General features: G+C 33.7%; 1 protein-coding gene across 1 annotated transcript in view; it reads right to left on the bottom strand.

Moving 5' to 3' along the window:
* Positions 1-24,163, bottom strand: part of PARD3B (par-3 family cell polarity regulator beta) — a 740,364-nt gene that overhangs the window by 654,843 nt on the left and 61,358 nt on the right. Inside the window, exon 3 of the mRNA XM_031961171.1 lies at positions 4,945-5,054. Coding sequence (XP_031817031.1) covers positions 4,945-5,054 — 110 coding nt within the window. The remainder of the gene's footprint in view (positions 1-4,944; positions 5,055-24,163) is intronic.

The following is a 24,163-nucleotide window of genomic DNA, read 5'->3' on the forward strand; positions in this document are numbered from 1 at the left end:
ATTTTTCTCCCCTCCCTTGCTCCTTCCTCCCCCCACTCAGGAAAGGGCATCAGTTATAATCACAATCTATGAATAAATAAACCAATGATTTTTTAAGGTTCTCTGGCAATGCAGGATAGTCATGAGGTAATAGCTTTGGAACATATGATTATATTTATTATCCATGAACAAATTTAGAATTGTAATTTCCAGAAACACACTTTTTAATTTACTCACCCTTCATGATCAATTTGCCTTAGGGAGCAAATGCAAAACTACAAACATTCATTAAGGGGTAAAAACAACAGTAGTAATTAGCATGATAGCTTAAGAAACTACTACCACAAAACACAGATACTTTAAAATTCTCTCTTCACTCTCAAATAAAGAAATGGCAATTTTAAGTACAGGGTTCATAGCTCATTCTAAATATCAAACTAATAATAATATCAGGTCAAATTTCTGTAGTGTCACTTTTCTCAAAAAAAATTCTATAAAGTAGATAACACGTCTTACATAATCACAATTTTCTAATTGAGATTTGTCTATTTTTGTCAATAAGTGCTGATGTTGAAATTCAAAATCAATCCATTGAGTACACAAAAACAGAAAATTAAACAATCTCTACATGTGAGGAGTTTACCTTCTAATATAAATGGGGAGGACCACAAGGCTATATGGAAGTATAATAAGAATAAAATATAGGTACTTGGGAATGAGATAACTGACAGTTAAGGAGGAGTCTTCTAGAGAATGTCATTTGAGGTGCACCTTGAAGAAAGAGAGTAATTCTATGAGGCAGAGATAAGGAGATCATCCATTCCATGCACGGGGGATGGCCAGTGTAAAAGCACAGAGACAGAACTAGAAGAACTGTGTGTGAGAGGAAAAATAACATTTAATAAGGTTGGAAAAATGGGTTGGAGTTAGGATATGAAGGACTTTAAATGTTAAACTGAGAAGATTGAATTTTATCCTAAAGGCAATAAAGGACTCACTGGAGTTTGATTGGACATGGTCAGATTCTCTTAAGAAAATCAATTTGACAGCAGTGCATAAAAAATGGTTTAGAGTGGAGGAAGGGAGACCAATTGGAACTGTTTTAATAATCTGGAGAAGAGGTGAAAGCTTGAACTAAAGAGATAGTCATAAAACTAATGAGAAGGATTTGGATGTGAGAGTTTCTGTAGAGATAGAAGTAGGAAAATTTGTGAACTGATTGGATATTTGGGATGAGGGAAAATGAAGAAACAAGGATACTGTTGAGTTAAAAACCTAGGAGAGTAAACGGCTGATTATGCCTTCAATAGATACAGTGAAATTTGGATGAAGGGAGGGCTTGAGGGAAAAGATTATAGATTACATTTTGATATTGAGTTTAATGTTGAATTAAGAGAGATCCAATTAGTAATTGATACAGAACTGAAACTCAGGGGAAAGACTGGTGCCAGATAAATAGATATGTGAGTCATCTGCACAGAGTTAAACCCATTAACTGATGGATTGTCAAGGAAGAGTAAATATAAGGAGGATCAAAAAAGGCCTAAGACAGGAATGAGTTTTTAGAGGGCCTGATGTGGCTAATAAAGCAAGCAAGGATCAAAGGAGAGCAAATGGTCAAAAAAGTAAAAAGAGAACCAAGAGGAAGTAGCATAAAGACCTAAAGACTATAAAAAACTGGGAATAAATGGTAGTCAGTGCCAAAAAGTGGTAGAAGAATTTGCAAAAAACATCATACTTGGTAATTAAGAGGTTGCTGGACTTCTATGGTGTAAAATTCCATAAAAAAAACCATTCGCAAAAAATGTTCTGACCTATAATCATGTAACTTGGGAACTTGGAGCAAAAGTAAGTGATTGACCTGAAAAACAAGTTAGTCTTATTATTTGCACATTAAATGCTATGCTATTTGAATTTGAGTAAATAACTTAAAAAAAATCTCAGTAAGGGCAATCCTATGACTACTCTGACTTGGGAACTCCTGATATGGGAACTCCTTCCACCAAACATTGATCTCCAAATAATCTGTAACTTACAGGTTTAGAGATTTTCTGGGACCATTAAAAGTTTATCTAAAATCTACCAAAATAGGACTTGACTCCAGATCTTTGAGACTCAAAAGGCTGGCACTGTATCACATTGCAGAAATGGTAGATCAGAGTAAAGGAAACAAATTTTTACATAGTAGAATTTCCATTTAAAATCTGAGAATACAATAAGCTACAAAGGTGAAGATTGTTAGATAATATATAAAAATTTATTATGCACCTACTATATGCCAAGCACTGTACTAAAAACGTGGAGCATACAATGTGGAGCAAAACACAATTTCTCCCTCACTAAAGGGATTCACAATCTATTATTAGCTGTTAACATATTTAAAATTTGAAATATGTTAAATAGGATTTGAAAGCAGAGCATCCCCTTAGTAGTCTGGTGACACTTATAGACCCCTTCTCAAAATAATATTTTAAAATGTACAAAATGAAATATAAAAGAAAATAATATAGGAATACAAATTCAAAAGGAAAACAATTTTATTGAAATAAAGATGCATTTCTTTCCTCATTCAAGTTTAGGTAAACTAAACTTTAGGTAAAACTCTATCCATAGACTAGGCTTCAGGTACCTTAAATTAAGAATTCTTGATCTATAGAGACATCATAGCAACATGATGCAAAGCTCTCATAGCCAAGAAGACCTGGTTTCAAGTCTCACCACTGATACTCACTGAGACTATGACTCTGGGTAAGTTATTTAACTTCTGTCAGTGCACTGGACATTGATGCTGCTTATATGGGTAGGGACTTTCTTCAACTTGCGGCGGGGTGAGTTCTTTATTTCAATGAAATCACAGGTCTAAGTGAAAAATTAATTTCATTTATTTATTTTTTATAAAATAGTTAATGTATCTATTTGTCCTCTACTCTGGACATTTTTAGGGAAGATGTAACTTTGAATTATCATTTTAATATTAATGAACTGACCAAATGGCCAATGGAACTTTGCCAACTTGACAATTTCACATCTTTTGACATCAAAAAAGCCAATATCAAAACCAAAAATTCTAAATAAAAAGCTCCAATTCCTTTCTCGGAAGTAACATAATAAAATAAAACTGAACATAACAATCATTAACTGCAGTTTTAAACCCAATAATTCAACATAATCAAGTGTGTCAAATATTTATCCTTTCAGTTTCTTATGCTTTGGGGCTTACAAGAGAATTTTGTTTCTCAGGAATGACTGAACATAACCCACTTGAGGCTTTGCCATCTGTCAATTACTTTCATCTGAACCCTCAAGTTAAAGAAATGGAAATTTTAATTTCCCTCCTTCCCAATATGAGCTTTGGATTATGCTGCAATTTAATGTGGTTCTTTTAAACTGTTATTTTTCCTATTAGGTACTGCAAAAACCACATCATCATAAACTCCCCAGATTTGTCATCAATCATCAACCTATAAGATGTGACTTCTATGCAATAGCTACACTTGACCAAATGCCAAAAATAATTACAGAATTTTAGAGTTAGACAGAAATTAGAGGCTGGAAGCACCTTGCCCAACCTCCCTCCCAGTGCTGTGATTTACCTTGCGTCCTCCTTAACAGTGAATTTTCCAGTTTCCAGCATGTCTTCTTTCACATGATTCTTGCCCTCCTGTCTCTACCACCCATTTATGAACTAAAAGATCATCAATCAATCATTTAAAACATTCATACTTATAATATACTACTTGGAACTCAAGTCATTTCACTAGTTTTAAATATATCCTTGAACCCTTCCCCAATTCCTTGATGGTCTTTACAGCCTACCCCATTCTCAGCCTTGATAACTACCTCCTTTGTTTGGATTTTGCAGTGTTCTAATATATCTATCATATAATATTATGTATTATATTTATTGGTGGTTGTGTCTTACCTGTTAAATATATTGTAAGTTTCACAAATGTAGGGACTGTATCTTATCAAAACTTTGTGCTTCCCACCACAGTCTAATATTGTGCTTATTCAGTAGGCACTTAGTCAGTGTTTATTATATATCTAAAAGGAATACCAAGTTGTACATTACAGATTTGTATTTCTTGTATAATCATCTTTTTAATTACAGCATGTGGTAGAAATGCTTGTTTTATTCCATAAATTAAAAACAGTTAAATATTATTATATTAAATTATTATATGAAAATATTATTATATATAAAATCATATATTTTTACAGTTCCTATAAGGCCAGGGAAAAAGTAACCAAAACAGAAAATTGAGAATAAGCAAATTTCCACAGTGCTACAGGTAAGTACATATTCTTATCTGTTATTGTCTCATTTTCTTTTGGACGAAATATGCTAAAAACTTTCACTTAAGTATTAAATGTTAAATTTTCTATCTTAGGGAAGTCATTCTTTTAAACAATTTTGCATGATAGTAACAACAGGAACTCTGTAAAATTATTATTTCTGGTCAAGTTTAATGGCTTATAAATGTGTCCATCTACTAATGACATACCAAACATTAAATTTCCAAATAATTTCTTTAATAGACTAAATATCCATGTTATAAGCAAAAAATATTATGGAAATGATTTACATGGTCATATCATATTCATACAAATTTTTTCTGAAAAAAGATATGAAAGATATAATTTTGTCTGTTACTTTATAAGATTCTTTTGAAAGAAATGTGTACTATATTACATACACACACATGTATACATATGTGTGTGTATGTGTGTGTGCATGTATAGATGTATATGTGCATATTTTCTAGGAAGCAGGGAAATAAGTCCACAGAGAGACCTTGTATGTATGTAATATGTGTATATTTGTGTTTATGGGCACAAACACACACATATAGAAATATATATGGGTATGGTGTGTCACATATGCAAACACACACACGTTTATTTCCACATAAGCTAGTTGGTCTGAACCTCTTCTATAAAAAATGCAAACTGCAGGACACTTACTGGTACAACAGGTTTCAGATTCTGGTCATTGGGGTGTGAAGCACCTGGATGAGAGTCAGCAGGTGGGCCCAGTGCTGGGTCACTGCTCCTCCTCACTAACAGTGGTGTGCCTGCAAGACAAAATAAGAAGTGAAAGGTCAAAAGAACCTCAGGGAAAAAGCACATGGCACAGTGCAATTTAATTAAAAGGACTCACCACATTCTTCTGTGTAAAAGTATTCAAGTTCTAGAAGTGCTTGTAAATAATTCAATTTAATGACATTGCATCATTTATTATATAGTGACACATATAAGACAAGAATGGTGGAAAGTTTATCTTCTACAATTTATATTAACAAATTGGCCAAAGCAGTACTCAAGATAAAACTGTTGGGTGATAAATACAAAAATGGACACCACACAATATAAAACTGACATGAAATAAATATGAATTAAAAGGATGATCACGAAGTAGTCATGTGACAATGTCAGCATAATCTGCAATTTATATAGAAACAAAGAAAGGTGTTATTGCAAGTTACCCCCATATTGTACTTTTAGAACCCATGAATGTATAGATTACACATATGGAAATATGACTTTGACTAGGTTCATGGTGTTAATGGCTTTTTAAATAAGCAAAGGGGATTGTTTTAATCTTTGCTTGTCTTTTTAATAAAGCTTGACAATACTGATGAGAAAAATAAGATAGTCCTTTAAAAATATTCTGATTCCTTTTTAATTTAATGAAAGATTCCACCATTAAATATTTGAAAGTCACTTATTAAATTCTGAAAGATGATCTTTCTAATAGGAAGTCCAAATGAAAGCCAAACAGAGCAGAGCTAGTAGCTTTACTAGTTTCATTATAATTAGGCTGAAAATAATTTACTTAATATGAAATTGGCAGTCAGAAAAGGAAGTCTTTGAAATATTTTTTTCCTTGTGGTTGTTTTTCAAATCATTCCGTAATCAAGAAAATTAACTTTTATTTGCTCTTTTAAGAATTTGCTTTGTGAATAATGGTTAAATTGCACTCTCCCATTTTTCTATGTTCTAAAAATAATGCCCAAACACTCTCAAGCTTCTGCAGTTTAAATTAGTATTTTTCATGTTCTCCCCCTTTTTTTTTTTAAACATGGTGCACAGCTGGCTTAGAGAAGAGATTCCTTTTGTTAGTATTTACAACTCCCTGCTTCCAACAAATTCCATTCCTTTTGGCAATCCACCCCTGGCCACTACAGAAACTAGTTAAAAAAGAAAATAAAATGTATCTCTTCCTATAATCAGAAATTGACTGAAATAGTACTTTGGCTATAGTGGCTAGCCCCAAAGAGCAATGTGAAGTCCAACCTCATATAATTCTCAATTTTATTTCTATTCCTAGATGCATCATTACATGATTTTCCCAATCTACCAAAAACCCTAAGCAAATCAAAGAAATGGCAAGGGTTATGTTAGTTTCCTTTTGTTCCTCGACTGAAACATCCTCAAAAAACAGGAAAAATGTATACCAAAAATGGTGCTTAGTACAGAACTAATGTGAGTCACAGATTATGGGCAACAGCAGTACAAACAAAACCAATGACAATTGGGTCCCAGTCCCACACCATATGTTTTAGTCAGGTGATCTAAAAAAAAAAAAAAAAAAGGTTATCCCACTCTAAAGAAAAGCCCCTAAGTTATCCCAGACACCAAGGAGTGATATCTTTAGGTAGAATACAGTATTATACAAAGTGATTTGTTCTCTTTATGACTAAAGTAAGGAAAGGGTAGTTTCATATTTACTTTCAATTCTTGTTTCCAAGCATTTCATTCTCAGCACGAGGCAATGCTCTATCACTGAAGAAAAAAAATACAAAAAAAGTCTCCTTTTATCTATGAAATGTTGCTTCAAAGATGCAAATCATCCCACTTTAGTTACTGAAAATGTTCATTATCACATTGTTATTGTATTGACATCTTGTAAACATTAAAAGAAAATTTGAAGGATACAAGCTCACAGATGATGAGGAAAGTATTGTGCCCAGTTAGTGAATACAAAGACTATTATTTTAAATCCCAAGAAACATAGTATAAAAGAATTTTCTTTACTCATAAGAGGCAACAACCACTTGGCTACTGACGACTCAGGCAAAGAGTATGTAGTAGTTTGGATATTACCTTTTGAGCTATTTAAAATGCAGAAGAACATTAATAACATACATTTTAGGTTGATTCATCTGAAAGAGAACTATGATTTTATCACTGTGGGACTGCTTCCATAAAAAACATGCTATAACCTTTATGCCCTACCCTGCATATTGAACCCCCTTATCTCCACATGACTTCACAAGTTGCTGTGGCTTTGCCAAATTCATCTCCTGATGACCAGCCTTCTAGGAATTTGCTTGTTAGGGCTGGACTAGGCAGCCCATTGTCTGCTGGGATTTAGAATCTTGGCAACTTGACATCTGCTAAAACTTGTATTTTGGCAGCATAGTGTTTGAACCCAGGATTGATTCACCAATATATCCATACCATAAGGAGGCACAGGAAGATGAATTCAGTAAACAATGATTATCAACTCTAGTAAAAACAATTATGATCGATATTTTTGATTATTATCCATGTCCTGCTGCTTCAATGGGAATGTATTCCAAGGCTCTGTCCTGAGTTGTATTTTCTCCTTTGTATGTTCCCTCTGGAAACCTTATCATTATTTCAATTATTATCTCTGCAGATATTTTAAAAATCAATTATCAAGATATTATTTCTCTTCTTTTAAACTCCAGCCTTATATTTCCAACTCTCTAATGGATATTTCCATTTGTATGGCAACTTAAGGACAACTTAAATTTAAATTTAACAAAACAGAACTCATCTTTCCCCTTAATTTTATCCCTCTTCCTAAATTCTGTATGTCTGTCTTGGACACCATTATTATTCCAATCATCCAGCTTTGAAACCTCAATGTCAAGTCTGTACAAATACATTCGCTTTCCAAGATGTAAAGAATACTCCTTTTCACTTCATAGCTTACATCTGTCATACTTCAGGAAAAAAATCCTACTACAATGACTTTAACACAGGTCCCCATTGCCTCTTATCTACACTATTGCAATAGCTTCCTAATTGATCTCCAGTTTCTTTCCTCTCAAATATATCTTCCATTTAGATGCCAATGTGATTTTCCTAAAGCACAAGTCTGACCTTGTCACTCTCCTGCTTAGAATTCTCTGTCTTCTTCTCGACTCTAGGATAAAAGACATAATTCTTGTTCATCCCTTGTGACCTGACTCCAACATACTTTTACAGACTTAATCACATGTTACTGTCTTTAACATGCTCTATGGTGCTGCCAAACTACCACATTTGCTGTTTGTCACATACAACATGCCATTTCCTATGCCAGGAGATCTCTTTGTATTTTGCGTCTTAGAGTCCCTAGTTTCTGGAAGAGTTCAGCACAAGTGCCACTCATTAGTGAAATCCTTCCTAATCCTCTAGCTAGAAGGGTCATCCATCTCAAAAAAAGATTACGTTAATCTGGTATATTTTTGTTTTTTGTTGTTTAGTCATTTCAATTATGTCCAACTCTTCTTGATCACCATTTATGATTTTCTTGGCAAGGATTCTAGAGTGGTTTATTTCCTTCTCCATTTTTGCAGATGTGGAAACTGAGACACACAAGGTTAAGTAAGGTTACTTATAGTACAAGCACAAGGTCACAATCTAGCAAGCATTTGAGGCTAGAAGTTGAATCTTTCTTACACCAGACTAGGCACTTTATACACTATGGTACCACCTAGTTTCCCCAACTTTGTAAATATTTTTCTATTTACTTATGTTTATACATGTTGTTTTCCTCAATACCATGCATGACAACTTGAGAAGTAAGCTTCTTTTGGTTAATGAGAGTTTTGTTTTTCATATTTGCATCCCTAGGGTCTAGAATAGTGTGGCACATAGTTGGTTCCTATTAAATGCTTGTTCATTGAATGAATAATGATCTATTAGTATTGCCTGGAAACTAGATTTAGAATTGGCTAAAGGGGCTGAGTCCAGCGTATCCTTCTAACTATGGATAAGAAAACCATATACATGTGCTTTCAGAGCCAATAATAGGCTTAATTCCCACAGTCCTGGAATATTTGATGTGTTTCTATTTGTTAGAACTCATTACACAAATGACATTTATTACTATATTACTTTTAAAGCTCCTTTATGTCATTTTTGTTAACTTTCTGGGAGTATTCTCAAGACAAATTCACAATTCCAATGAAATAATGTCCCAATTTTCCCACATTCTCTCTAACATTTGTCCTTTCCCCTTCAATCATTTCAGCCAATCTTATAGGTATAAAATAATACTTCAAAGTTATTTTAATTTGCCTTTCTTCAACTAATTATGATTTAGTGCATTTTTTCACAGGACTATAAGTTGTTTTGATTTCTTTATCAAAAAATTGACTGTTTATATCCTTTAACCATTTATTAATTGGAAAATGAATGACTCATATTCTTTTAGATTTTACAAAGTTCTTTATATTTGAGATATGAGATGTTTATTTGAAAAACTATTTAGGATGTGGGGAGGAAAAAATAAAAAAAAATTTTTTTAAATTTTACATGATTAATTTTATTATATATTTAAAAGAAATAGCAATTTATATGTAATAGATTTGCAGCTCTATGTGCAATCATTTTTATTATACATTTAGTAGATTCTTTTATTTAATAAATTAAATTTAAATAAATAAAAATTAAAAAATAAAGTCCCTTTGTTTAGGATATAAATTCTTTGATTTTTCAAAGGACACTCTTATTACATTTTATAAAATGATATACTTTTCAGAAGTTTCACATTACTTGAATAATCTTTATAATGATTCCTAAATTTTTAGACATTTATGTTTGCCATTTTTTGTTATGTAACTTTATTTGATGAATATAATTTGAGCTACTTTTAAAACTGTGTCACTTTGAAACATGGACTGGGTTGGTTTTATTATAAAGCTAACTTTAGTTAACTGAATTCCTCATGGGACAAAATGACTTGAAAATAAATAATAAAAAATAAACATAAAGGCTTATTCCTTTATAAGAAAACTATGTTTATTGTAACAAAATCCCAATAGAGCTGAAAAAATGATTGCAGTGGTAAATTAAAGGTCATTTGTCACAATTTTTAAATCGGGAATGATTTGCCTTAGGAAATTCTGAGAAGCCTAATAGCTCTTGGTCTGTTTCTTCCCACCCTCCCCCTCCCCCACAGAAGAAAATAAGCTGTAAATTCATTGCTACCTTTTCACAACAGGAACTAGTCATTCTACTCTGGTCTCATACTTAGTTTTGTGCGAAGGGAGAAAGAAGACATAATCATTGTCTGCAGATGTTTGAAGAGTTGTCACAGGGAAGATGAATTAATCATATTCTGTTTGACTCTAAAGGGCAGTCCTAGCTCCAAGTGGTGGAAATTATAGTGAAGCTGATTACAGCACAATACAAGGAAAGACTTCTTCATAATTAGATCTGTACAAAAGTGGAATAGGTCGCTCCTTAAAGCAAAGAATTCTTTGTCACTGAAGGTTTTTGATGGAAGATAAGATGTAGTAGAAAGGAACTGTGACTAGACATCGGTCTACATAGCCCTTTTCAACTCCAAATTTCATGGTTCATAAACATTATCTTATTTAATTCTCACCTTAATGTTGATAGGCCTAATATTATCAACTTTAACAGAAGAGAAAATTAAGGTTCATTACTTCCATCTACAAATCTCAAGGCTACTATGGCAGAAATGGAATTCAAACCTTTTGACTCCAACTCAGGCAATGTTTTCAACATATCATACCATGGCAAGCCTTCTTCCAAATGGGTTAATGGAGTTGGTCAAATCCAAGAATATCTTGTCCCATTTAAAAACTTTAGGAACACTGGTTCTACATTTCTAAATAATCTCTTTTGTTGATAGTTATTTTTTAGTCATTTCAGTCTTGTCCAGTTCTTTGTAACTCCATTTGGGGTTTTCTTGGCAGAGATGTTGGAGTTTTTTGCCATTTCCTTCTTTAGATCATTTTACTGGACACTGGGGCTATTGTGCCAAAGTTCCATTTTGATATCCTGACCTAGTTTCCCCAATTGTCCTAGTTATTCTGCCTCAGGCTATAACCTTTCCCTCTTAATGTTTGAGATTAAGGTTTTGTATCTTTAGGTTATAGACATTCCTTCTTGTTTGACAAGATAAAGGTTTATCCATTTTAGATGTCATTAGAATATCAGTAACCTCCCTCCATTGTGTCATCCTAGGGGCCTCCCCCACCATTAAGATATTCCCACCTAGGTACCTTCCCCCCTATGTCATTGTTCTTGTTATCATATAAAAAAGCTTGCTGTCCCTATACTTGGGACTAGACTCTTTGAGATGATAGTCTGGTTTAGTCCTGGGATCAACCATGGATCCATTGGTCCCAGTATTTTTCTCCATTTAATAAACTATTGAATTGGTCTCTAATCTCTTGTCTTACTTAGTTTCTTAGGCATTACAGGGCAAACAGAGTTAACTGACTTGCCTGGGGTCACACAGTTAGGAAGTGTCTGGGGCTAGATTCGAACTCAGAAAGATGTATTTTCTTCACTATAGGTGTGGCACTGCATCCATTGAGCCACCTAACTGTCCTAAATAACCTCCTTGTTATTGTTCAATCATTTCAATCATGTCTTAATCTTCATGACCCTGTTTGGGGTTTTCTTAACTGAGATACTAGACTGCCTTGCTATTACCTGTCCTAGCTCATTTTTCAGATAAGCAACTGAGGCAAACAAGGTTACGTGTCTTGCTCAGGATCACACAGCTGGTAAGTGTCTAAGGCTGAATTTGAACTCAGGAATATCAGTTTCCTGACTCCAGCCCCAGTGCTTTATTGACTGGGGAAAACCTACATACTCCTATTTTCCCCTGTCTAACTCCGATTTCTCAAAGCCTGAATATCTCATTGAGAACCTTCTAATGGGTTCCATTATGTTAATAACTAGTGTGTATAACCTCCCATTTGCATTACTAATAGACCTCTTTCAAACGGAGCTGACATTTTCATTCAGTTTTGAATGGTCTTTAATGTTTCTGATCACAGCCTGTTTGAAGATAAGCTGATATTAATATAAGGCAGGTTTTGTTTGGAGAAAGCTAGGCTACAATTTGAAGGCAGAGAAGGATATATGATGAGTACTTTTTCTTTACAGGTCCAAAGTACTTCAGATGACTTGAATAAAAGATTTGAATTGAATAAGAGAAGATCAAGTTCAAGGAGCAATATGAAACATGCTAGGTGGCACAGTGCATAAAGCCCAATTTAGATCCCGTCTCAGATACTTATTAGCTCTGCCATTCTAGATAAGGTTACCCAACCTCTGCCAGCCTCAACTTCCTCATTTGTAAAAAAAAATAATAATAATTGCACCTACCTCATAAATTTGTTGTAAGCAGCAAATTAAGATAATATTTGCAAATTCCAGGCATACTGCCTGGCACACGGTAAGTATTAATAAATTCTTCTTCCCATCTCTCTCCTTCCCATTGGAATAAGAAAATGAGAATAGGAAGAGTTGGGATTCTGTAAAAGAACTTTGAAGGAAATGATAAAAAGTTGGACTCTGATTTTAAGAATAACAGGAGGCAGTAGTTGGCATTTTTAAAGTAATCACGATTTATAGAATTCTTTTAGGAAAGAAGAAGCTTTGAGATTTGTAAAGTTGTACATGTAGAAGCAGAGAGACTAACAAGAATGGGCATATTTGAGTTTTACTGCAGAAAATAAAATTACTGAATGGTAGACAGTTATAGGAAAGCAGAGGAAGTAAAATACGGTCATTTTCACTTTAGTTGTTTAGTGAACACTAAAATGACAAAATGGGTTATTGAGGGTGGCTTGGGGAAGAACTGCAGAAATTCTGTCTTTGATATTAGAATATAAAGTAGCAAGGAATCTAATTAAAAAAGCTCTAAAGTTGGTGAGAAATGTAGGACTTAATTTAAGTTAGGGATTGACAGCTTTATTGAGGTGGTATTTGAAATTGAAGTTAGAGCACTCTACTGGAAATTGGAAAACCTGTGTTCTTACATGTCAGTAACTGGCTAAGTGACATTAACAAACCACTTATTTTTACCGTGCCTCAGTTTCCTCATCTGTAAAATGGGGTTAGAGAAGAGCAGTATGAAACTCCTTTCCATATATCAAATTCTGTATTTCTAAATCAATTTCCAGAACATATATAGGTAGGGGTAACAAAAATGTTGAATAACCAGGTAAAGGGGATACCAAGATTTTACATTGTCACAGAATTCAAGAAAACATATTAAGAGGAGGTGTTTGACAATGTAAAACACCGAATAGAATTTGTAGGAGGATGAAGGTACAGAGAGAGGCTCTTGAATTGATTTCTCAAAATAATGTTCCTTTAGTATATAAAATAAGATACCTAGGATGACAAATGCAACCAGATCTGACAGCTTTGGAGCTCTCTTCCAGTTCCCTGAGGTCTCTGAAGAATACAAGGAGGTTTGGAAAACTAGTAGCAGAAAAGATTGGAGGAAAGCAGAAGTGATAACTCAAATGCTCTAGAAGCAACAGCTATGGGAGCTCTGGGACAAGTACATGGGACAAGATGACCACGGCATATATGTTTGCTGGGAGTTCAGGAATAACTATCTGCACTAAAAGCCATTTCTACTATTGTTGATGACTCCCTTGTCTCCAAACATTCCTTTTTCCTATGACCACTATCAATACTTAAATAAGAATAAAAGAAATGACCAAAAATCATTAGTGAAAATGGTACATGATTTATTTTGGGGGGGGGACAGCATTCGGTTTTCCCCATTTGTAGTCTTAATGGGCTTCAGATGAGACTTTTCAACTGGTGCCTCAGCAGCCCCAGTGCACTGAAATCTGGAAATCCATAAAACACTGATGGTGATATCAATAAGAGTACAATTTATGTCCAAGTGCCGATAAGAGATCACTTACTCCTCAGGAGTTCCTGACCCAGTTTGGCGCCTCACTTGTGATGAATGCAGCAGCTGTGACATACTTGAGGGCAGTGTAATGGAAAAACCACACAAAAGAAATGAACTGAAATCTTAGCAGAATTAGCTGTCTAAACACTATACTCAAATATTTCTTCATCAGGGAATACATGTGCTTTAAGAGGAGCAAAAGATTTCAAATAAACCAATATTTTGTAGTTTCTCTTGACTTCATGTTTGTAAAACAATTTTCCTGATGTTTATATCATGTAGGAGTTAAAATGAACATCATCAACCACAAGATGATGTGTGTGAATGAATGGGATGTACTCTAAATCACCATTAAAAAATAAATAACTTTGGAGGGGAGGAGTTTTATGTTGTGCTACTGCTTGGAATTGTTATCAGGAGTTGGGATTTTTCTCTGAAAATAGTCACAGATCCACCTCAAAATATATTGCCATAATGATCCTGAGAATATGGGCTTTCAGTTGAAGAAGGCATTTTTATACAGAAATAAATACATCTTTAAGTGTCCCATACATAAAATACTATCTAATGATACCATTCTGAAAGTTCTTAAACTGGAGTTTAGTGTCAATTTAAATATAACATGAAAGGCTATTGCTTTTCTGTGCCAGGTAAACACTGAATGAAAAGTAGTTGCTCCCTGAGGGCAGGAGATTACTTACACATTTATAGTCCTTAGCAAATCCTTTACATCCTAATACATGCTTACCTAGTGTTTGCTGAATTCAGTTGAACAGTGTTACACTTGTAACTCTAGCAAGTAAGTAGAGTAAGAAGTGTGCTGGCAAGTGAAGCACCATTCTCTTAGGAAATGTCAATTCTAAGAACAGCCAAGACAGATCCAAACACTAATAAGGATAAATGAAACATGATGAAAATAGTAAAATGTCCACATACAATATATATACATATAGAATATGCATATATATATATATATATATACATGCATATAGGATATGTATATGTATGTGTGCACATATAGGCACATATATGTATGTGTGTGTGTGTGTATATATATATATATATATATATATATATATATACACACTAAATTAAATTCCTAGCATGGTGCAATGGTTATAGTATGGTAGATTATGTGCGGGAAGGCATCTGGTAACCAATGAGTTTGAACTAGTGTTCCCAATGCCATGAAATGAAAGAAAGGAATATGGCATATTACAGTACTCACTGGCTTACAAATGGTGAGTAACACATAGACATAAGTAAGGGAGTCTGGTGGAGAGAGAGAGCAAGAACTAAGAAGATGAGGATAGTCAGATAAAAGATTAGGAGGAAAGCTTCCAAATGTAACAGTGTTAATCTGCTACAAGTAGCAAGCAAGTTTGCAGAGGAAATGGAAAGGTATTGCTTATAAGAACACAAGATTTCCCAATCACTGAACAAACCAGTTAAATCCTTTTCTGAGGAGGCATTTGTGTGAAGGAGATGTGAGAAAATGTGATGAAAGCTTGACAAAAGGACATTGTTCACCCCAGTAGAATGTCTTTTTTCCTCTTTCTGTTTTTGGACCCTTTAAGAAGCACAGAAGTATATCTTAATGTGTATACTATTAAGTAGTTTTATAAATTTAGGAGCTATTTTCATTTCAATATAGACTGACTTGGGGAAGGTCTGTTATATGGAAGGAATCTCTAAATTTTGTGAAACAACAAAGTGATGGGTGGTCTGCTCCCCCAAAGAGCATGCTTATATTTATGGGGTTCCTCCTCCATTTAGGGCTCATCTTTGTTGAACTGAGAAAAGCAAAAGTACCCACAGCCCAAACCATCTCCTTTCTACTCTTAGCTAGATGAAAAAAGAAGAAATCACTAACTCCTTCAAGGTCTGGTTCAGCAGTTACAAACAGTTACTGGCAATTATTTTTATTTTTCATTTTTTATAATTTTTTTTCTTTTTATTATAGCTTATTATTCACAAGATATATGCATGGGTAATTTTCCAACACTGACCCTTGAAAAACCTTCTGTTTCAACTTTTCTCCTCCTTCCCCTCACCCTCTCCCTTAGATGGCAGGTAGACCAATACATGTTAAATATGTTAAAGAATATGTTAAATACGATATATGTATATATATCCATAGAATTATTTTGCTGCACAAAAATAATTGGACTTATAAATAAGGTAAAAATAACCTGAGAAGGAAATCAAAAATGCAAGTGGACAAAGTAGAGGGAGTGGAAATGCTATGTAGTGGTTCACACTCATTTCCCATAGTTCTTTCGCTGGGTGTAGCTGGTTCTCATCATTATTGAACAAATGGAACTCATTTGGTTCATCTCATTGTTGAAAAGAGCCACGTCTATCTGAATTGATCATCATATAATATTGTTGTTGAAGTATATAATGAAGATCAAAGTCTTAAGTTTAAATCACTTAAATCACCAAAACTTAGTGGAGAGATGAAAACCAAACACAAGCCCATTTGTGGCAAGTGTGGCAGAAAGTTGTATGATTTATCAGCTGCTCTTGATGCCTTCAATTAAACTATTTTAGTGGATTATAATTATAATCCCTGGTTAAACTGAAGAGAAGTGGCTCTCAGTTTTAAGGGGCTGCTCCTACCACTTGGGGAAACTCTCCAAGGATAGGTTTGTGTTAAAGCCCATTCACATCCCAAATGATCTTTGTCATGAGTCAGAGGTGTATGAATGACACCCGACATTCTCTTACTTTTTGATTCAGGAGATTGAGTTGCTTGAATTATTTTAGGATTTTTATTTGGGATTTATTTAGGCTTTTAGGAATAACATCCTAGCTGGATAAGATTGAGATCATACTCTTTCAAGAACACTTACAGGAGAGAAGTACCACAAGAAAGCAAAGAACTCTCAATTACGAAGACACTTCCTAACCTTTGCCACTTTGTTTTTGACCTCAGTTGCCTTGAACCATGAACACTCCTAGAGTCTCAAAGGGGCAGCTTTGACCTTTGGCACATTTTGCCTTATGCTTTTGGAAAAGAAGCTGTGATCATCTGTCTCAGATGTGGAACTAGCCCCAGCTGTCCCAGTCTCTGTGACCTTATACTAGATAACTGAAATACAAACTACTTGAAAGTACCTTGAAAGACCACCCAGACATTTCATACAGAGGTCAGACTATTAATTTGTTACACAAGCTGGAGTTCACAATATCAATAAGGGAATGTTGGCCCCACATTGAGGCAATGATCATTATTTGCTTCTCAATTGTGGTACAAGGATGCAGTCATTTTCAAGATGCAAAAAATCTCAGGAACTTTTTTCTGGTTTCAAAGTACTGGGTCACTACTAACTGTTGTAGGTTAGCAAGAGGCTCAGTTGACTTAATACATTAAGTAGGTACTGTATTATATAAATTCATAATTACCATTATTTTCTTATTTTCAACAGATAGAACATTTTATCTGAGAGACTTTAGATTTGTTCTAGGAAGTAGAAACATGGTTCATTCCTCCTCCAGTCTGCACAAATATGTCACCATGCTTTTTCTGAGAAGTAGTATGGGTTAGTGGATAAAGAGATCACCTCAAAGTCAGGAAAACCTGTATTCAAGACTTTTTGACTCATACTGTTTATATGATCTTACCATTTGAGGGCCTTAGGAAAAGTTTTCTCACCTGAAAGTTCCCTATACCAATGAAGGAAATCACAGTTCCCATCTGTATCCCTATTTGCTCACTATATATTTTTTAATTATAATAATTAATATTTTATTTTCCAAAGTTACATGTAAAACAATTATTTACATCTGTTCTTAAAAGTTTGAGTTTGGGATTCCCTCCCTTTCTCTCTACCCTCATCCCCCATTAAGAAGGCACATGTGAAGCTATGCAAAACATTTTCCATAAAAGTTATGCTGTCTGTTCGGTTCTGCCCACATATATTGTACCTAAGATATACTATAATATATTTAACATGTATAAGACTACCTGCTATCTAGGGAAGGGAGTGGAGGGAGGGAAGGGAAAAGTCAGAACAGAAGTGAGTGCAAGGGATAATGTTGTAAAAAATTACTCATGCATATGTACTGTCAATAAAAAGTTATAATAAAATAAAAAAAGTTATGCTGTCAAAGAAAATACAGATTCCCCCCTCAATAAATTCTCAATAAAAATAAAGTTAAAAATAACACAAATATGCTTTAATCTATATTTGGACACAATCAATTCTTTTCAGGGTATGGACACTATTTTTCATCATAAGACCTTCAGAGTACACTTGGATGATCTCTATATTTGTAAAAATGGGCTGCACAAATATGCTAAGTAAATTATTATTATTTGCTATTTTGAGGACCTAGGAACACAAGTAGGTTTCTGTGACCATGTTTTTTTTTTTTTTTTTTTTTTTTTTTTTTTTTTTTTTTTTTTTTCCCATAGAATCTATTGATGCCAGAATCTATGGAAGAGAATTAAAGAATAATGGCAGCTAGGTGGTTCAGTGGATAGAGACCTGACCTTGGAACTAGGAATACCACTAGCTATGGGACTATGCTATGAACAAATTGTTTAACTTTTCTTGGTGGCTCTTGTTTAAAATGAAGGAGTTAGGTTTGATGATCTCTAATATCCCTTGGAGCTTTGAATTGATGATATTCTGATTAAGTATCAGGAGACAGCTTCTAGTACTGGCTCTATCACTAACCACAGGTGATATACCCTGAGTAAGACAATTCATATCTCTGACCCTCAGCTTCTTCTGCATACGGAATCTCTGTAGATCTTTCTAGCCATATATATCAATAAATATTGCAATAAATCTTTATCAGCAACTCCTATGACACAATTGTCTATTTTTTAACCATCTTATGTCAGACCCTTATAATGGCATAACAGCTATTTTCTGTTATAATCAACACCTTATTTGAAGACTGCTTTATGTATTATTTATGAGCATAAACATTTTAAAACAATACCAAATTTTTTTCCACTCAAGACAAAGATCTCATTATAACAGGGGAAGGACTCTGAATTCTGCTAAGCCATATCAATGGAACATGAGCCAAGGAAGGTCCTAGTAAGTTGGAAAATAGGGACCTGAAATCAGACCTCAGAACTTCCAACTGAAGACCATCCTTGAATAAATTCAAGGTTAACTTTTGCATAATTTTGAAATTTTTTTTAGCTGCAGCAATACTCAGAGACCTGCTACTAAGTTTGTTTTTTTTTTTTTTTTTTTTTAAGAAATTAGAATCTTGTCAATGGAAAGAGTGCCCATACAACAAAAACAGAGTCCCTTAACATTCTTAAGTATAATAGCAAAATCATTCTGAAAGAATTATTGTTCCCCCAAAGCCCCAGAAAATCAAATTCATGATGAAAAGAAACTTGATTATAAATTTAATAATTTGGGTCAGCCATAAATGAAAAGCATTAAGCTACTGTAAAAGAGAAAAGTTTAGTACCTGGGTCAATATTTAAACTTGATGCAATTGTTTTTGAAAGAAAAACCCACTTTCACTGAATCAGAAGAATAATGTAAATATATTTCATGTAATATTGCCCCATATGAAGTTGTTTTGAAATAGCATCATTAAAATATTATAACCAAATTGCCATTTTATTGCCATTCAGCTGAATGCTCAAGATGAAAACTGAAACATTTTCCACACATAACTAATTGCTCCCTATAACATGATTCCATCTAAGATTATATGTTCACAGAATAAGTCACATTAGATGGACTCTGCCTGTAATCTAATCTTTCAGGTTTTATTAGCACCTGCAAGAGCAATATAATAATATTATTTGCTAAAACACTTACATACAGATTCTCTATAGGAGAAGACAGACAAATATTCCTCCCTTTTTATGTCATCAGGGAGAGGAATATGATTTTCCCCCAAAATGTGAATTTCTCTTTTTCCTAATTATAACGTTTTCATTCCAGATCTATAACCATCTACCTGTTATCCTGAACATAATTATGCTCTCCAGAGATTCATCTTTCTGCAAGATGACATCAATTCTGAAATTCACATCTCTTTAGCACTCATTTTTGAGTCCCTTCCCTCTCTCTGATCAGAAAGGGTGGAGGATGGACATTGGGATGCTCCATCAAGATCCTCCACTAAAAGAAGGTATCCAGGGCAGGCACTGCATCATTTTCTACCAGGCTGCAGGAGTTCATTATATCTCCCTGAACCAGGTACCCTCCTCCCTCTCCTTTTCAGTGTCTTTTAATGTGTTGTAGTTTCCCATTAGATTATGAACTCCTTGAGGTCAGAAACATTATTTTGCCTTTTTTTTTTTTTGTTTTTTTGGAATCTCCAACACTTAGAACAATGTTTGACACATAGGAGATGACTAAAAATGTTTATTGACTGACTGATTAGAAATGAGATAAGTTCAAGGTGAAATCATACATTTGCCCCTCAAACACATTCATGTTAAGTCTTTAAAAGAAGAATAAAAGAAAAGTAGGAGAAAACAATACAGAATTACCTCTTTTCTATTGTCTCTAGAACATAAATTCCTGTCTAGTTCCATTACAACTTTCTATCCTATTGCTCATTATTACTTCAAATGAATCCCCTTCTATTATGTAAAACAATCAAATTGGTCTTCTCTCTGTCCGTCAGACCCTCTTTGTTTTTTGAAATGAACTTATTGCCTACTTATACCTCAGAGAGTCTTTTAAGGGATATTAAAATACTGTCTTCACAGAATTTTTCCCAATTCCTCCAGATACTAGTTTTCTCACTTTCAAATTATCTTGTAATTAATTACTTTGTATATATTTGTATTTATTACTTTTTATTCATGCTATATGTACTTACAGATGTTACATATAATTATATCCTTATAAATATAAAGGGAGATTTGTTTTATTTCTCATTAGAATTTGTGAGCAAGGATTATTTAATTTTTCTTTTGTATATTTATATCTTTAGGTATGGCATATATTACGTACTTAATAAATGCTTTCTGATTACTTGGTTGTTCCATACTAAGAAAATCCTAGGGAAAAGAACAAGAACAACCACAATAATAATAGCCAACACTTATATGATGCTTACCATATACCAGGTGTTGGACTAAATGTTTTATAATTATCATCTCATTTGACTTGGCCAGTTTTATACAGTTGGTAGGGCTCTGAGGTTGGATCTGAATTTGGGTCTTCTTTACTTTAGGCCCAGAGCTTTACCCACTGAACCACTTAGTTATCTCAACACTGGTTGAGGAGCAAATGGGCCATTTTATTAAATATTATACTGCATTTCCTGATGTCAAGAAAACCTGAACCACATGAAATTCCTTAGAAAGAAACCCTGATCTGTAGCATCCCAGATTTGTTGTTGTGTATTGATTTGGGTTACTGAAACAATTATGCCTACAAATCATAAAGGCAGAAAAAAACACTTTTTTCACTAAAAGATATTAATTCAGGAGACAAATGTTTAAAAGGTATTAATTTTCATAGGTTGTTACTTAGGTTGATTAGTGATTTTACTAAATAATTAACTTAAATTTTCTAGTATGCAAAGGAAATTGGGATATATAGTTAGATTCTGTCAGTTTACACTGAAGTTTTTGATTCTGTTTTTAATTCTATTTATTTTAATATGTTGACAAAGAATATTTGAGGTTGTTATGCACAAGTCCTAATCAGTCTCAATAGTGGCAAATATCCCTCTTAAGGGAAGATAAAATACAGCAATTTTAGACTTGAATTATATACAGCAGGGAAAAGAGTTAATACCAGGCTACATTTGAAGGGAATTATGATAATACATAAACATCATTTTTATTTCAAAGAAATATTCAATTACATTTTGACCAAAATAATAGTATGTTCTAGTATAACATTTTCCAGTAAACATGTCCTTTCTTGTATTAGGGGATATGGGTATTGGTCCTTCCCAAAAATTTAGTCTTAACTAGATAAAGTATAGAATTGAAAGTATATCAATCAATATAAGAATAAAATACTATATGAATGAAATCTTTCAAAAATGTATCTCATTATACATAAGCAAATATTCCTTAAGAAAAAAGAAGAAATTCTGATTATATAGTCTTTTCAGCGTATGATGATGGTCCAACTGGCAATTAAGTTTCATGATCTTAATCAAAATCACCATTATTTTTTCTTAATATTTGACAATTTATTTTTTTTTCTTTTTAAAAAATGATTTCAATGATGTTGTTTTGGGGGCAGATTGAGGGAGAAAGATTACTTTCTTAGGACATAGGATCATTGAATCATAGGTTTAAAAGCTGGAAGAAAGTTCAGAGGTCACTGAAATCGTCCTCTTTTCAGTTTATAGAAAAGAAAACTGAAAGGTGAAAGGTTAAATAATTTAGCAAAGGTCACATGGGGGTGAAATACAGAATTGGTATTTGGGTCCCAAGATTCCAAGAACCCAATCTTTCCATTGTGCCATGCTGCCTATCCATCAAAGGCTTAATTTCATTAGCCACAAGTGTAAACGAAAACAATTACAGTGGTTGCTTATAAAAGATCTCATGTTTGAAATCATCCAAAACAGTCCTTTGGCATTTTCTGGAGCTTTAACTATCACCACGGAAGATTCAATGCCTATATTAGCAGTACAGATTTTAGAAGCCTTTATGTTTAGAAGAGATTTAGCTTTTTATCTAAAACAAACATATGGTAGAAAGCAGTCTTTTTAATGCTTAGATTTAAATTAGTTTTGAAAAGAGAGAGAAAGACGGAAGTTGTTCTGCTCCTTGTAGAGACTTAAAGATGGAAACATTTATATAAACATACTGGCAGTAGAAATGGAAAGTTTGCCCATCTACCCCAGCCATCCCTCACTTTTATTTTTGCAGCAGTAAATTTAGCTCAAACATTCCTAATCTGTATGTTTATGTATGCATGAATATATGTGTGTGTACATGTGGAGGTACTGCCCAGTCACTCAACATCTCATTAATGAATCTTCAATATAAAGTCAAGCCCATTCTGAAAGGACAAATGTGCACCCCACATGTCATGCCAGAAGTCTGTTGCAGATACAATGGTAGGTTGTTCTGTGCCATTTCTTCTTCATCCCTGCTAGATTTGTGAAATGTTCTTTAACAAACTTGGCTACATCATGCATGGCACAATAAAGTGGTAGTTGTCTAGTCATTCCCAGTCATTTCTAACTCTTCATGACCCCACTTGGGATTTTTTTTTTTTTGATGAAGATATTAGAATGGTTTCTCATTTCCATCTCCTGCTCATTTTATAGATGATGTAAAAACAGTTAAACAGCTTGCCCAAGGTTACCCATCTAGTAGATGTGTCTTCCTGGCTTTGTACCTACTGCCCTACTAAGCAAGATACATACTTTTAAAAAGATTTTTAGATAAGTTGTATCCTTTAATGAGAACATCCTAAAGTTTAGTTTCCATTGCTGACCTAGATATGAGAAATTCTTTCTGGGATTATATCCTCCATTTATGACACATAAATAGCCCAGAAGAACAAAGTTCATCACAGTACTATAAGTCCAAAGTTAGAAAGGACCTCTGAGTGACCATCTAAATACAGTTTCTGAATTTTACAAGTTAGGAAACTATGGCTCTGGGCATGCCCTTTGATCCAGAAATACCACCACAAGGTTTATATCCCAAAGAGATCGTAAAAAAGACCCACATGGACAAAAATATTTGTAGCAGCTCTTTTTCTGATGGCAAAGAATTGGACGTTGAGAAGATGCACATCAATTAGAGAATGGCTGAACAAGTTGTGGTATGATTGTGATGGAATATTATTGTGTTATAAGAAATGATGAGCAGGATACTTCCAGGAAAAAAAAAAAAAACTGAGAAGACTTATATGTGAAGTAAACAGAACCAGTACAACAGTAACAGCATTATGTAATAATCAATTATGACAGACAACTCTTTTCAGCAATAAAGTAATCTAAGACAATTCTAAAAGACTCAGCCATCCATATCAGAACTATGGAGTATGAATGCAGATTGAAGTCTCCTATTTTCACTGAAATATTTTTTGTTTTATTCTTTCTCGTGGTTTTTATTTTTTGTTCTGATTCTCCCTTCACAACATGACTAATATAGAAAGATGTTTAACATGACTGCACATTTATCATCTACATCGGATATTTTGCTGTTTTGAGGAAAGGGAAAGAGAAAAATTTGGAACTCAAAAGTGTTACAAAAATGAATGTTGAAAACTATCTTTACAAGTAATTGGAAAAAATAAAATACTGTTAAGTATTGAA

The sequence above is a fragment of the Sarcophilus harrisii genome, chromosome 3, assembly GCF_902635505.1.
Source record: "Sarcophilus harrisii chromosome 3, mSarHar1.11, whole genome shotgun sequence".
Classification (NCBI taxonomy): domain Eukaryota; kingdom Metazoa; phylum Chordata; class Mammalia; order Dasyuromorphia; family Dasyuridae; genus Sarcophilus; species Sarcophilus harrisii.